The sequence below is a fragment of the Rhinoraja longicauda genome, chromosome 23 (assembly GCF_053455715.1).
Source record: "Rhinoraja longicauda isolate Sanriku21f chromosome 23, sRhiLon1.1, whole genome shotgun sequence".
Classification (NCBI taxonomy): Eukaryota; Metazoa; Chordata; class Chondrichthyes; order Rajiformes; family Arhynchobatidae; genus Rhinoraja; species Rhinoraja longicauda.
In genome coordinates this window covers 16734840-16750012 of record NC_135975.1, presented here as the reverse complement: position 1 = coordinate 16750012, position 15173 = coordinate 16734840, and the positions used below count along the sequence as shown (strand labels likewise).

The 15173-nt window shown below is 43.3% G+C and overlaps 1 protein-coding gene across 1 annotated transcript in view; it reads right to left on the bottom strand.

Moving 5' to 3' along the window:
• Positions 1-4207: 4207 nt before the first annotated feature.
• mapk11 (mitogen-activated protein kinase 11) overlaps positions 4208-15173 on the bottom strand; it is a 35735-nt gene continuing 24769 nt past the window's right edge. Inside the window, exons 8-12 of the mRNA XM_078419765.1 lie at positions 13530-13601; positions 11347-11426; positions 8958-9036; positions 5772-5945; positions 4208-4788 (exon numbers count right to left, since the gene is read on the bottom strand). Coding sequence (XP_078275891.1) covers positions 4715-4788; positions 5772-5945; positions 8958-9036; positions 11347-11426; positions 13530-13601 — 479 coding nt within the window. The 3' untranslated portion in view covers positions 4208-4714. The remainder of the gene's footprint in view (positions 4789-5771; positions 5946-8957; positions 9037-11346; positions 11427-13529; positions 13602-15173) is intronic.

The following is a 15173-nucleotide window of genomic DNA, read 5'->3' as shown; positions in this document are numbered from 1 at the left end:
TGGGAAAAATCACACTATTACAAGCAAGACTGCAAACTCAACATTGACAGCACCTCAGGTCAGAATTGAACATGAGTCAATTGTTCATGACTCATGAACTGGAGCTGTGAGGAAGCAGCATTAAATGCTGCACCACTCAGCCACCTTTGAAGAAAAGTGCTTAGCTTGAAACATCTTTGTTGTTTCTCTCTCCACTTGCGTGTTCAATTAAATTACCCCCACCTGCCTCACACACATCTGAGTTTCGGGGCTGTACCAGTTGGAGCCTGTGAACTGACAGGTCATAGAGTGATACAGTGTGGAAACAGGCCCTTCGGCCCAACTTTCCCACACCGGCCAACATGTCCCACCCACACTAGTCCCACCTGCCTGCTCTGGGTCCATATCCCTCCAAACTTGTCCTATCCATGTACCTGTCTAACTGCTTTTTAAATGTTGGGATAGTCGTGTGGTGGGGACATCTTGGTGGAAATGTTTGCAGTTGTGGTGCTGTGTAAATACAAGTAGATTTTGCCAAAACTATATTTACTATAAATGCTAATTCTTACGACCTTGTTACTGGATGGACAACCACTGGCACATTGGATTACTGGGTGATTAAAGTGCTCATTTGTACAGAGATGACCTAACTTCCTTGGTATCACAAAAGGCTGGAGTAACTCAGCGGGTCAGGCAGCATCCCAGGAGAGAAGGAATAGGTGACGTTTCGGGTCGAGACCCTTCTTCAGTCTGATTAGCATCTCCTTTCCAAAACATTACCTTTCCATTTATTGTTCACGCATGATTAGGATGATTATCATTCTCTTAAACTTATCAAGCAACTTCCACATTGTGCACAATGCTTCTGGCCCTGCAGATTCTACTGGCGTGGACATTTAACGTATAGATGCCTCAACGTTCCCTCTCTAAGTGATTTACAGTGTTGCCTGCCACACCTTGCTGCCCTGTTTTGATTCTAACATTTGCCACGATTCAAAACAGTTGCTGCTTTACAGCGAATGCAGCGCCGGAGACTCAGGTTCGATCCTGACTACGGGTGCTGCACTGTAAGGAGTTAAGACGTACAGGTATGTAGGTTAATTGGCTGGGTAAATGTAAAAAATTGTCCCTAGTGGGTGTAGGATAGTGTTAATGTTCGGGGATCACTGGGCGGCACGGACTTGGAGGGCCCAAAAGGCCTGTTTCCGGCTGTATATATATGATATGATATGAAATGTAAAACAAACATGTATCTCAACACACCTGTGCATTCTACCCGTACATCCTGTGCATCTGCTACAATTAACGCATCATTCATAAAATTGTAAAATGACAAATGATACAAAAAGAAGATTGGAATAGGATAAAGATTTTCAATCCTCATTTTTGATAAAGAACATAAATAGGAGCATGAAGAAACAAGGGACCATAGATGCTGGGCTACAAAACAGGACACCAAGTACTGGAGTAACTCAGTGGGTCAGGCCTGATGTACTCTGGTACTTTGTGTCCTAAGTGGGGCATGGCTGGCAGCTCACAGGTGCCTGATCTGCTATTCTGGAAGATCATGGCTACTCCGATCTTTAGCCTCAACCTCACTTCCCTGACCAGCCCCAACAACTCTCGAATCTCATCCAGCCCTTGACTCTTTGCTTCATGAACCTTTCCGCCAGGTGCCGACAGGAGTTATTTCTTCATTTGTCTACTTCACGTCAGTGGCTTTCGGTGCGTCGTGATACCTTCTCGTCTCACTTTGGCAAACTTGACCTTGAAGTGCCTTGGTGAGCTAATGATTGCCCATTCAGTTCTGTGGAGCAACCTCTGTGTCACACGGGCGGGAAGGCCCCAAAGGGCACACCCAATGATGTTACATGTGAGGGCATTATTAATTATTGTGGAGCTGATCAGTCCAGCTGACAGCTGTTCTTAACTAATTGCCAGCTGGAAGCAAAAGGAATCATAACTCCGATTCTCATAAACTCTGATATGGCGGTGCCTAACGGCAGCGGCTGACTAGCAGTCTGGCAATTAGTTAAGAACAGCTGTCAGCTGGACTGATCAGCTCCACAATAATTAATAATGCCCTCACATGTAACATCATTGGGTGTGCCCTTTGGGGCCTTCCCGCCCGTGTGACACAGAGGTTGCTCCACAGAACTGAATGGGCAATCATTAGCTCACCAAGGCACTTCAAGGTCAAGTTTGCTGCGGGACTTTTCACCGCTGGTGCGGCTCGGCTGCGGGACTTAGCTGCGCAAGGCTTGGTCGCGGGCCTTTCATTGCCCGGTTCGGCCGCGAGACGTTTCAGCGCCCGGTGCGGGGACTGTGCGGGTCGGTCGGGGACGAGCTGTCTGTCCGTGGGCGTGGGGAAGAGAGGGGAAGTTTTGTTGCCTCCATCACAGTGAGGGGGTGTTTGGAGTCACTGTGATGGACGTTTGTGTTGGGGTTATGTGTCTTGTGTTCTTTTTTTTTTTTCTATGACTGCTATGTAGTTTCGTTCGGTACTTCGGTACCGAACGACAAATAAAGCTCTGTTATACTGTTATGTATTAGCTGCTGAGTTATTGAGACCGATGTTGGCTGATTCTACAATGACTGGTGCTTTTTAAGAGGCCCTGAAAGAGGTAAATATGTCTTCCATGTAGTGGACATATCACGTTACTCCCACACCCCTGCCCACCACTTGCTCTGAGGTCAGAGTGATACAGCATGGAAACAGGCCCTTCGGCCCAATGTGCCCACACCAGTCAACATGTCCCAGCTACACTAGTCCCACCTGCCAGCGTTTGGTTCACATCCCTCTAAACCTGTCCTATCCATGTACCTGTCTAACGCTTTGTTAAACTTTGGGATAGTTCTAGTCTCAACTACCTCCTCTGTCAATTGTTGTTCCATACATCCACTGCCCTTTGTGTGAAAAAGTTACCTGTCAGATTCCTTCAGCTCAAACCCATGTCCACTGGTCCTCGATTCACCGACTCTGAGCAAGAGACTCTGTGCATCTACCCGATCTGTTCCTCTCCTGATTTTATACACCTCTAGATCACCCCTCATCCTCCTGCACTCCAGCTCCCTGATGAAACATCAGAAAGTTTCAAACCAAAAGCAGTACTGTGCCTGGCCCGCACTAAAGAAACATAGAAACTATGTGCACGAGTAAGCCATTTGGCCCTTCAAGCCAGCACCGCCACCGAGTATGATCATGGCTGATCATCCAGAATCGGTACCCTGTTTATGCTTTCTCCCCATAGCCCTTGATTCCATTAGCCCCAAGAGCTATATCTAACTCTCACTTGAATATATCCCGCAATTGACCTTCACTGCCTTCTGTGGCAGAGAATTCCACAAATTCACAACTCTCTGGCTGAAAAAGTTTTTCCTCATCTCAGTCCTAAATGGCCTACCCCTTATTCTTAAACTATGACCCCTGGTTCTGGACTCCCCAAGCATGGGGCACATTTTTCCTACACTTCACGCAAAGTTGCAGAAAGACTGAACAGTTTTTCACCCATGAATGCAACCCTAACTTACAGATGTGCACCCTGACTTTAATAAGTGGTGCACACTAGTTTTGAGTGTTATTAGCTCTTCAGCATAGTATTTTGCTATTAAGGCATGCGTGCAAGGATTCATTGAGTGGAGGCAGGCTAGACACAAGAAAAATGCAATTCTGTTGCAGCATGAATAGCCAGCAATCGCACCAGGTTGGGAACTTCCAAAATTAAGCAGCGCGTCTTCAGAGCATTGACATGGACAAGGAAAAAATTCCCTCCATGTGCATGTGCAATCAAATAATCAATTTGCCCGCAATGATATATTTGCAGTTGTTTGCATGACATTCACTGAGGAACCATTCCTCCTTAGTTATTTAATATACTGTGATAGTATACCGTAATGTAATCCTAGCAACAATCTCTTGTACATGCAAAGTCCAAGTGCAATAGGAATTTCTTGTTTGCATGGGAGTCTCTTGATAAAAATTCAGTATTTTAGGTATCTGATGCCAAGAAAACAGTGCTAATTGATTAAAACAAACATTGCAAAGTACTGTAAGGCGAGTCAAGTTATCATAAAGAACAGATAATATGCTCTCCTCTTTTGATGTGAGCTGCCAAATTCAATGCATTTTTGTAAAAATAAAGTGCTTCCTTACTGCTTATAAAGAAAAAAAAAGCAGAGTTATGACAGGAAAGAGATAATGCTTTCAAAGTGACAATGACAAAAACAATAAAATTAGTCATTTATTCTGAACAATTCCAGCCAGCACTTTGATCCTCATTCTATATTTTAAGAACCCAAAACAGAATAAGCATAAATTACAGATAAAATAAACAGTACTTTTGCTAATTTTTTTATCTCAAAAGAACATTTTATTAAGAACCATTTTTATTTAGTCAATGGCCTTTATCATAATGTGGGTAACGTACACTTCAGGATATTAAAACATGATCGAAAAATTTGGCCTGAACGACAGAGCATTTGGTTTATCAATTGTTTACAGAAGGCGGTCGTGCAAAAAACAAAAGAAAATAACATTGAAAACAAATTATGCTTTATGTCGAATGGAGAACTCGGGCCTGTGGTGCAATGAACTGCAATGGTGGAACTATATATATATATATATACACACACACACACACACACACATATATATATATATATATATTTCCAAGCAGCTTCAGGCAGCCAAAACGTCCTGTTATCTCCCAGTGCAGACATAATGGTGAGGTCCATCTCAGTGCTCCATCTCCATACTATCCATTGTACATTGTGGCAACTCAAAGCTGTTGACCTCCTCAAACACTAGCTCTGTGGATACAGAAGTTTAGTTTAGTTTATTATTGTCACGTGTACCGAGGTACAGCAAAAAGCTTTTGACTGCGTGCTATTCAGTCACTGAAAAAACTAGACATGATTACAATCAGGCCGTCTACAGTGTACAGATAAAGGATACAACATTTAGTGTAAAATAAAATCCAATAAAGTCCTAAGGTCTCCAATGAGGTAGATGGGAGGTCAGGACCCCACTCGAGCTGATGAGAGGAACATTCATTGGCCTGATTACAGCTGGGAACAAACTGTCCCTGAATCTGGAGTTATATGTTTTCAAACTTCTGTACCTATTGCCCTTGGAGAGGGGAGAAGAGACAAGACCGGTCCTTGATTATGCTGGTGGCTTTGCTGAGGCTACATAAAGTATAGATGGAGGCAATGGAAGGCAGGTTGGTTTGAATGATGCTCTGGGCTACGTTCTAAACTTTCTGCAATTTTGTTTGGTCTTGAACTGAGCTGTTCTCAAACTAGGCTGTGATGCATCCTGACAATATGCTTTCTACAGCACATCTGTAGAGGTTGGTTAGGGTTGTTGGGGACATGGTGGGGAATCTACCAATATTCATCATTACAACTGCGTTTGGAGAAAATCTCATGCAGAACTTCTCAAAATTAAATGCAATTATTTTCATGTTAAAACTATAACAACTGGACGGAAATAAAGAATAGTATAAGTATCAGGCTTTGAGTTGCTGTTTAGGCTAATCTGGCACACTCCTGGCAGCTGAGTAAAATGTTTGTTACAATAAACGTCTCTAGGTCTTAAACAGAAACACAAGCTCTGGCAATCTTATCCCAGAGATGGTAATATTATGTACAACACAAGCTCGTACATCAGGAGAAATTATTGCTCTTTCCTCAACAATTGAAAACAATAATAGATTGTCCAACAGTTGGAATAATTCAACAATAAAAATAAAAAAAACATCCATACTTATACTTTCCACAGATAGACCCACCTTTCCACTCCTCTATAGTCTGCTCCTTATTCTCTATTGATTCGTCGTATGGTTCAGCTTCTGGTTCATCTTCAGGGTCGTGATACTGAGCAAAGTAAGGGTGAATCAGAGCATCTGTTGCAGTTATCCTCTTATCAGTGTCAAGAATAAGCATCTTCTGAAGCAGATCTACAGCTATGATTGGAAGGGACCAAGATCAACTACATAAAAGATTTCCGCACATCATCCAGTTTTCTAGTCAGCCCCTCACAACAGTCACATTACAATTTCAAGTAAATTCCTCGAGCATTCACCTTCTTGAGGAAACATTTAATTGGAGGGGAACAAAACAATTAGCAGCTGCTCTCTGTCATTCAGTCACCAGGGCAAATGAAAAGGAAAAAACCCCACAATATTCTATCTTCCTTTCCCCTTCAGTATACAGCAGTGGCGAATCCAGCAAACCCTTGCACCAGGCAAACCCTCCCAACCGCCCTTGTGCAGTGTATTCACTTTTGTTTCGTTTATTGTCACGTGTGCCCAGGTACAGTGAAAAGCTTTTGTTGCGTGCTAACCAGCCAGCAGAAAGACAATACATGATTACAATCGAGCCATTCACAGTGTATAGATACATGATAGGTTTAGTGTACCACCCAGGACAGCTCAGCTCGTGATCCTGCGCTCCACACAATCATCCAAACATCATCGTTTGGCTTAAGCAGCCTGCGCGTAATACATTTCCAACCACAATGTAGATTTTAGTGTCAGATTTATGGTCCAAAAATATCATTATTGCGCTCATTATTAGACGGAAAACCGGGGGGGGGGGGGGGGGGCAGTTGTAGAAACTGTTCCCTCCATCTCAATGACCTTTGTGAAATGTCAAATGCTGCATTGAAAACTATAACATCCAGGTTCAAGAGCAGCTTCTCCCCAATAAACGTCAGACTAATGAACACTACAAACTCCAACTAAACCCTAAACAATGAACTGCCTTGAAAGCACTGGGGAATTGGGGCTTTATTTTTGTCTTTGCACTATATTCTTCTTTTTGTTCTAATAAGACCACCGGGTGGCGCCGTAAATGGCAGCCTCGCCAACGGCCTGTCTTGTCCCTTTCTTCTTTTGTTGTTTTTAGTTTTTTTATTTGTATGTTTTAGTGTATCTTTAGTTTTGTATTATGTGGGGGTCTTTCCCCCCGAAGGAGATGCGACTTTTTCTGTATCCTATCTCCGTCCATACTGCGGCCTAACATCGTGGAGCTGGCAGTCTTTGTTAGGGATCGAATTTGGGAGCTCCAACCACAGGAGCTTCGATTGCCCCGATCGCGGGAACCTCGATCACCCTGATGTGGGGGCTTTGATCGCCCCAACCGCGGGAGAAAAGGAGGAAGAAGGTAAAAGTTATTCGCCTTCCATCACAGTAGGGAATGTGAGGTCCCTGAAAAACAAGATGGACGTGCTGCCTGCGTTGGTGGGGCCTCAGCGGGATTGCCGTGAGTGCAGTGATCTCGATGTTTATGGGGACATCGCGACATGAGAACATGTCTGGTGCGAGTGTGGAACCGCTTTCTGATTGTTCAGGCGGACAGGGACTGCAGGGAGAGTGACAGCGGTCGGTACAACTCTGGTCACATCTCGGTGAAGGAGTGTGTGTGTGGCCCGGACATTGAACTGATGGCTGTGGGTCTCTGCTTATGCTGTGTGCCCTGGGGATTCTCACACACCGCTGTGGTGGCTGTTTATGTTTAATCTTTATGTGCATTTGTATCTTGTTGCTTTTTTGGTATAACTATGTTAAATCAAATTTCACTGTACCTCGGTACACGTAACAATAAAGGACCATTGAACCATTATATTGAAGTTCTTTTTGTTGTTTATTATGCTGTTTACATATCTGTTGTGATGTTGCAATTAAGAAAGTCATTGTTCCATTTCGGGACATTTGACAATAAAACACTCTTGACCAGATTTCTAATCTTTATGCTGTCTCTGGGAAATTCGGGGGAAACACTCCCCCACTGTTGTTCAGCGCCCCTCCCCCAACTCATAACAGGACCACTTGAATAACTGGAAGATCCTTCAATGTCCATCGTCACATGCCATTTAGTGGACTGTATTTCTACCAGCAGCAATAACTTTGACAAGTGGTTCTGTTTCTGGCAGGGTGCAGCTGTGTTCCCCATTCCAACAGAGGGAGCAAAACCAGTGGAGTAGCATCTGCATAACCCTGTGATGTGCAGGCCAGACCACTGACAGTGTCTGTGTTGCCATTATTGCTGCAAGTCAATAACGGGCAGTGTAAAATGACAAAGGAAACTATTCTGACCTGGATAAGGTTCTATATAGAGTATTGGTAAAGCCCATAGATACAAAGTGCTGGAGTAACTCAGCGGGTCAGGCAGTATCTCTGGAGAAAACAGATGGGTAACGTTTTAGGTCAGGCCCCTTCTTCAGACGTAAAGTCTGAAGAAGGGTCCCGACCTGAAATGTCACCCATCCTTTTTCTGCAGAGATGCTGCCTGAGTTACTCCAGCTTTTTTCATCTATCTTTGGTATAAACCAGCATCTGCAGTTCTTTATTTCCACTGGTAAAGGCTAAATGCTTAATAATACCATGTGGTAGATTAAATGTGGTCTGAGCAGTGTATTTAAAACACACATTTGATAGTGCTGTAAACTACATTTAAACATGTTACACTGAATCTTGAACATATCATTCTGAATTATAGCATGCTTTGTGCAGACCATTTGCTGTGTATTCTGTTAAATATTTCTGCAAATTTTTTTATTGAGCGTATGTCATTCAATGCGTGATGACTGAATCTTTTCGATTGCTAAAATTAGTGAAGATTTCTTACATCTTCTAAGTTATTTTTCGTCTGTGAATTTGTAAAAGGGTCCAGTCCAAAACTCCTGAGTCTGCCATAGATAAGCTGCTCAATTGCCACCTTGCTTTCACATCTGGAAAGACGCATTAAAACTTAATAGTTATCCTCCTGCAAAATCCTTACATCCAATTTGTACTCCAAAGACGTACAAGTTTGTAGGTTAATTGGATTGGTAAAATTGTAAACTGTTCCTAGTGTGTATGTAGGATAGTGTTAATATATGGGGATCGCTGGTCGGAGCGGACTTGGTGGGCTGAAGGGCCTGTTTCCGCGCTGTATCTCTAAAACTAAATTAAATTTAAATGTAAAAATCTTACCTAAAGGATTGTCACCATTGAATAGTTCTTTCAAGTCTCTTTGAGGCATGTATGGTAAAGATTCAATATATTTTCTGGCCTGCAAGGAGTTAACCACGACGGATTAGAATTTCTAGAAAAAACCCACTCTCCTAAGTTACTCTTAGAATAAAACAGCCGTGAGAAATGTCACAAACCTGCAAAATATTTCTCCCAATATAACACTCATTCAGGTCTTGTGTGAATGCAAACAATTCAGCATTTAATAGTCATGGAATCATTATAATAAGCACCACAAACTAAAGTTATGACTAACTGTGGACAATTCTCTCCCTACCTCCTGCTTAATTATTGTCTAATTTAGTACTTGCAGCTTGCCAGGTGTGCCATCCTAACTTTGTTGTTTTTGAGCACGGAAGAGTTGGAGGGACGAGGAAGGGGTGGCGCAGTGGTAGAGTTGCTGCCGTACAGCCCCTGGGACCCGGGTTTGATCATGACTACAGGATCTGGAGATACAGCATGGAAACAGGCCTTTTGGCCCAACAAGTCCATGCCGACCAAAGATCACCCGTACACTAGTTCTATGTTATCCCAGTTTTGCATTCTTCACACTAGGGGCAATTTACAGAACCCAATTAACCTACAAACCCACGTGCCTTTGGAAAGTGGGGGGGGGGGGGGGGGGGGAAACCGAAGCACCCGGAGAAAACTGGCACAGGGAGAACGTGCGATCTCCACACCGACAGCACCCGTAGTCAGGATTGAACCCGGGTCTCCAGCACTACAAGACAGCATCTCTACTGCTTTGCCATTGTGCAGAGTTACAATACCACTGCATGAAATATCTGTGATGAGTCATGGTTGATACTCACTGCACCTCCAATAGTTCAGCATGAGTTAAAACTTATCTCACTGCATTTAATAAGCTTGTTGCCAGGAAAAGGCACTAATGACTTTCCCAGGATGGCTGCTTTATTTCTAATCCAACCTTAAGACTGATGCAAGGTTGCAAGGTAACAAAAGCAGTCACGCTGACAAATCAGATCTGATGCTAAACACAGAATCTATGATGTAATTGTAAACTTAGTTGGTAGGTTTTTGGGATCACGTAGAAATAATGGTGGTGGAGAATGAAGAGATGGAGAAAAGGTAGTGAATGCACTTGAAAATCAGAAATACAGCAAATGGAAAAAGGAATATTGAGCTGAAACATTAACTGAAGATAGGCACAAAAAGCTGGAGTAACTCAGTGGGACAAGCAGCATCTCTGGAGAGAAGGAATGGGGGACGTTGCGGGTCGAGACCCTTCTTTACTCCAGCTTTTTGTGTCTATCCGGTTTAAACCAGCATCTGCAGTTCCTTCCAACACACTGGAACATTAACTGTTTCTATTTCCACAGATGCTGCCTGAACTGCTGAGAATATACTTCCCCAATAGTGGATGGCCTGGCACCAATTGAATAGAATAGAATAGTTCCTTTATTGTCATTGTAACATGAGCCATGTACAACGAAATTGTAAAATGTCAGCCAGTCAGTGCACCATTCAAACATTTCTAAAAGCTAACGATACATACAAGGTAAAATATTTTAAAACAGATAAACAACTAAAATAAATATCATGAAAATAGCACGCATAAACACCCAACCCTACATCCTTCTGTCGATTTCACAGTCTCTTATTATGTATCGCCCCTGCGTTCCTTGGCGGCTACATTTAGTGCCTTTATAGCAGTGGGGTAAAAACTATTTTTAAATCTGTTTGTCCTTGTCCTTGTAGATCTGTACCGTCTGCCTGACGGTAACAGTTCAAACAGGGAGTGTCCGGGGTGGGAAATGTCCTTTATAATACTCTGGGATTTTTTGATGCAGCGGGAACTGTGTAAGTCCTCCAAGGTAAGTAGAGGGCAGCCGACAATCCTCTGGGCGTTGTCAATGGCCCTCTGGAGCGCTTTCACAGGCAACACAATTGCCTGGTTGATGACACTCCTTTCAAGTTCTTTGGGATGTTTTGCCACGTAAATAAAAACCATGTTATTATAAGACCGTAGAATTGGCCGTATGAACTCCAGATTCAGGCATTAACGGGGTTTGTGGGTCCCTGTGGCTGACTGCGCAGGTGATCGGTCAATATGTTTGTACAGATTGAGCACAGGAATGGGTTTGCTTCTGATAACTGCTGCATTTTGCTGGCTTGTTTTTGATGTTCACAAGGTCAGTATCGTCCAATTAGCCTGAAAACACAACATATCCTAATAGTCCACACACACATGAATGGAGGATGTCCAATATAGACACGTCCAATCAATCCAATATGCTCCAGCTAAGGATCTTATGACTGTACAAAGAGATTTTTTAAAACTTTAGCGTCACTGAACAGAAGTTAGCATGAGATTTAAACATTAACTTACATGTTCTGAAGATATTTTCTTTAGTAACTCTGAACTGGGTGTTCCAACAACTTCCATTATTCGCTTCAGTTGATCGATATCTGTGCTGTTATAGGAAAAACCTTCCTATATATGAGCCACACAGTGCAGCCTAAACTGAAATGTGAACAAAGGTAAATCATGCAGAACACAGCTCAGCGTAACAAGCAGGCTGTAAAGTGTTGATTACTTCAGCCTCTACACAGGGTTGGCTGTGCTATTGACAGGCTGAAAGTTCATTAGAAGCCGTGTATCACGTTGGTTGTTTCCAGTTATATGTACCCTTTAAAGGGGACTGGCGGGAGTCATTCTCACCTTGGAAGCAGTGAGGAATGGTTCAACACAAGATTTATTTTTTTAATCACTGCCGTGCTGGAGGCCTTGATGGAGGAGGCCCTTATGAGGCATCATAAGGTCATTAGGAGTAGAATTAGGGGCCATTCAGCCCATCAGGTCTACTCTACCATTCAATCATGGTTGATCTATCTCTCCCTCCTAACCTCATTCTCCTGCCTTCTCCCCATAACCTCTGAAACTCATACTAATCAAGAATCTATCTATCTCTGCCTTAAAAATATGCACTAACGTGGCCTCCACAGCCTTCTGTGGCAAAGAATTCCACAGATTCACCACCCTCTGACTGAAGAAATTTCTCCTCATCTCCTTCCTAAAAGAACGTCCTTTAATTCTGAGGCTATGACCTCTAGTTAGTGTGCGGGGATCGCTGGGCGGAGCGGACTCGGTGGGCCGAAGGACCTGTTTCCGCGCTGTATCTCTAAATCTAAAAAATCTAAAGATATAAATAAACTAATCTGGACTACAGAACACTGTTTGACGCAAGTAATATAGTTACATTTAAGGGGCAGTTGGGCCCTTGAGGTGAAGAAGGAAACGGAGGACTCACTGACAGACTTGGAAGAGGAAAGACTGAAGAAGACTTCAGAGCAACATCAACAGCACAGAGTGGTTGGGCCGAATAGCCCGTTTCTGTTCCAAACATTTGGGCCGAATAGCCTGTTTCTGTTCCAAACATTTACTGTGTAAAAAGGGAAGAGAAGTCATGGAAGTTAATTGATGGAGAGTTGTCTTTGTCATACCTTCAAACTTTTAGTTTGAAACTTAAACATTTCAAACTCTAAAAGTGCAGGAGGGAGGACTTTATGTGTGGTTATTTTCTGCGATATTTCTCTTCCTGGCCCAGCTTTTGGATGGGGTTCTTCATAAACAGTTTGGTTGCTACTTGCAAGTTTTTGCTCCTAATGAGTGAAAAGTCGGTGAATCAAAATAACAGGGTGAGATTTTCATGAATGATGTTTCGGAGATCACAACTGAGCTTCAGTGGGACCCCGGCCCTGAACCTGGAACAGGAAGGTGACTCTCTTTTGTAATGGGAGATTTGGTGAGGCCGCATTTAGAGGATTGTGTTCCGTTTTGGTCACCCTGCTATAGGGAGGATGTTGTTAAGCTGGAAAGCGTGCAGAGAAGATTGACGAGGATGTTGCCAGGACTCGAGGGCCTGAACTACAGTGAGAGGGATGGGCAGGTTGGGACTTTGTTCCTTGGTGAGGCTGAGGGGTGATTTTATAGAGGTGTATATGATCATGAGAATAGATAGGGTTAATGCACAGAGTAGGGGAATCAAGATCCATAATATATAGGTTTAAGATGAAAGGGGAAAGGTTTAATAGGAATCCAAGAGGATCTTTGTTCCACATAGATGGGATGGTGGATACATGGAACGAGCTGCCAGAGGAGATAGTTGAGGCAGGTACTGTGACAGCATTCAAAATATATTTGGACAGGTACTTGAATAGGATAGGTTTAGAGGGATATGGGCCAAATGCAGGCTGGTGGGACTAGTGTAAATGAGCATATTGATCGGCATGGGTAAGTTGGGCTGAAGGGCCTGTATCTGTGCTGTGACACTATTCTACAGTTGCCTAGGATCACTGAGATCATCACAGTATTCTGCTTGGGATCTTGGTTGATGGCACATACCTGACTGATGTGCATGGGTATATTTGGGTCATGTACACATACAGTTCCAGTGAACTGACCGTTTAACACCTTTGAGGAGCATAGCCATTATACTTTCAGCCCACTCCATCCTTCTGCCTAAAATTAGGAAAAAGTACTGTAGAAAGAGTTACATTTTTCAAGGATACAATCAGTTCCTGGGAAAAGGGCTTTTCCTTTCAGCAACTCTGCCATAATGCATCCAACAGACCAAATATCCACTAGAAAGGAAATATAAAGAGTTGTAGGAGAAATTCTATGTAAGCACAAATCCCTTGTCACAAATAGTAGCATTGCAGTTTTGCCATTAAGAGCCGCTGTAACCATTTAATAAACCATGTTAATCCTTTGAAACATTTAGTCTCAGTACGATTTCTAAAATTACAATGCATAAAAAACATTTTGGATATTGGAAGATTGGTCCAAGCACTTCCATGTACACTGCACCTTTAGTCAGTTACATGTCTTCATGATTTGTGAGCACGTCTTACACTTGCTTCTTCACTTGCCTGCATTTGATGGAACTTTAAGGCACAACCTCCGACTGGTGTTATACATGCACAGAATTACTATGATAGAGTTATACCGAGATCAGAAGTGTGATTCTGAATTGTGACATTGATATCTTGGGCACGGCCTCAGCTTTCAAAGCTGTGCTAGATAAAACAAATTTTAAAAGAACATTAAATCGAAACGGCTACAATCTCATTTGGGTCTCATTAAAATGTTCCTTGGGACAAACTGCTAGACCTAAAAGGTGCAAACGTGGGTTAGGGTGAACTGATTCACGAACAAATTTGTTGGACAAGTGACAGAAATGTCTCTGTCCAATTTTCCTAACACAGAGAAATTATTTACTCGAATTATAGAGCTGAAATATGCAAAGGAAGGGGACAATATATCCACTTTTCCATTTGTTCCTGTAGCTGTACAGAGTTTTCTATCCCCTTGGGATTTGGTGGTGGAAGACCCAGCTCAGGAAGGGGGCTTGCATTTAATGTATAAAGTGCCTGATTCTTGAGCTGCTGTTATGATGCCACTATAATCACGTGTGCATCTAATGCTTGGCCGAGTGAGAGAATTGCAGTGTCAGACCAGCAGTGAGACATTACAAAAGGTTGCCATTGAGAGAGTGGCCAATAAAAAGAAGGAAAGGTGTGGCAGAGCGGCCAATCTGAAGCAGCGGTGCTGGGAGAAAGGCCAGTGTTGAGGGTAAATGTGAGGCTTTGGCTCAAGAGGCCTCAGTGAGGTGTCTGAGCAGAGGATGATAGGACGTAAAGGTAAGGTCTGTTATTTCTTGCATGTTATTGTGGTGCCGTTTTTTCTTTTTGACTTTAGACTTTACGAGAGATGCAACGTCGAAACAGGCCCTTCGACCCACCGAGTCCGTGCCGACCAGCGATCACCTCGTACACCAGCACTATCTTAAACACACTAGGGACAATTTACAATTTTACCGAAGCACGTCTTTGGAATGTGGGAGGAAACCGGAACACCAGGAGAGAGCCCACGCGGTCACAGGGAGAGCGGACAAACTCCGTACAGACAGCACCCACAGTCAGGATCGAACCCGGGTCTCTGGTACTGTTAGGCAGCAACTCTACCGCTGTGCCACTGTGTCACCCATTTTAGCTCGTGGATTTAGTGCAGTAGATATGGCTAGTACAATGGTGCAACGCTCCTCCTGCAGGATGTGGGAAATGTCAGGGAAACTGCTGGAGACTGATGACTGCACCTGCGACAACCTAGCAAACCTGGGGACAGCATGCGACGTGTGTCCAGGTACTGTTCCT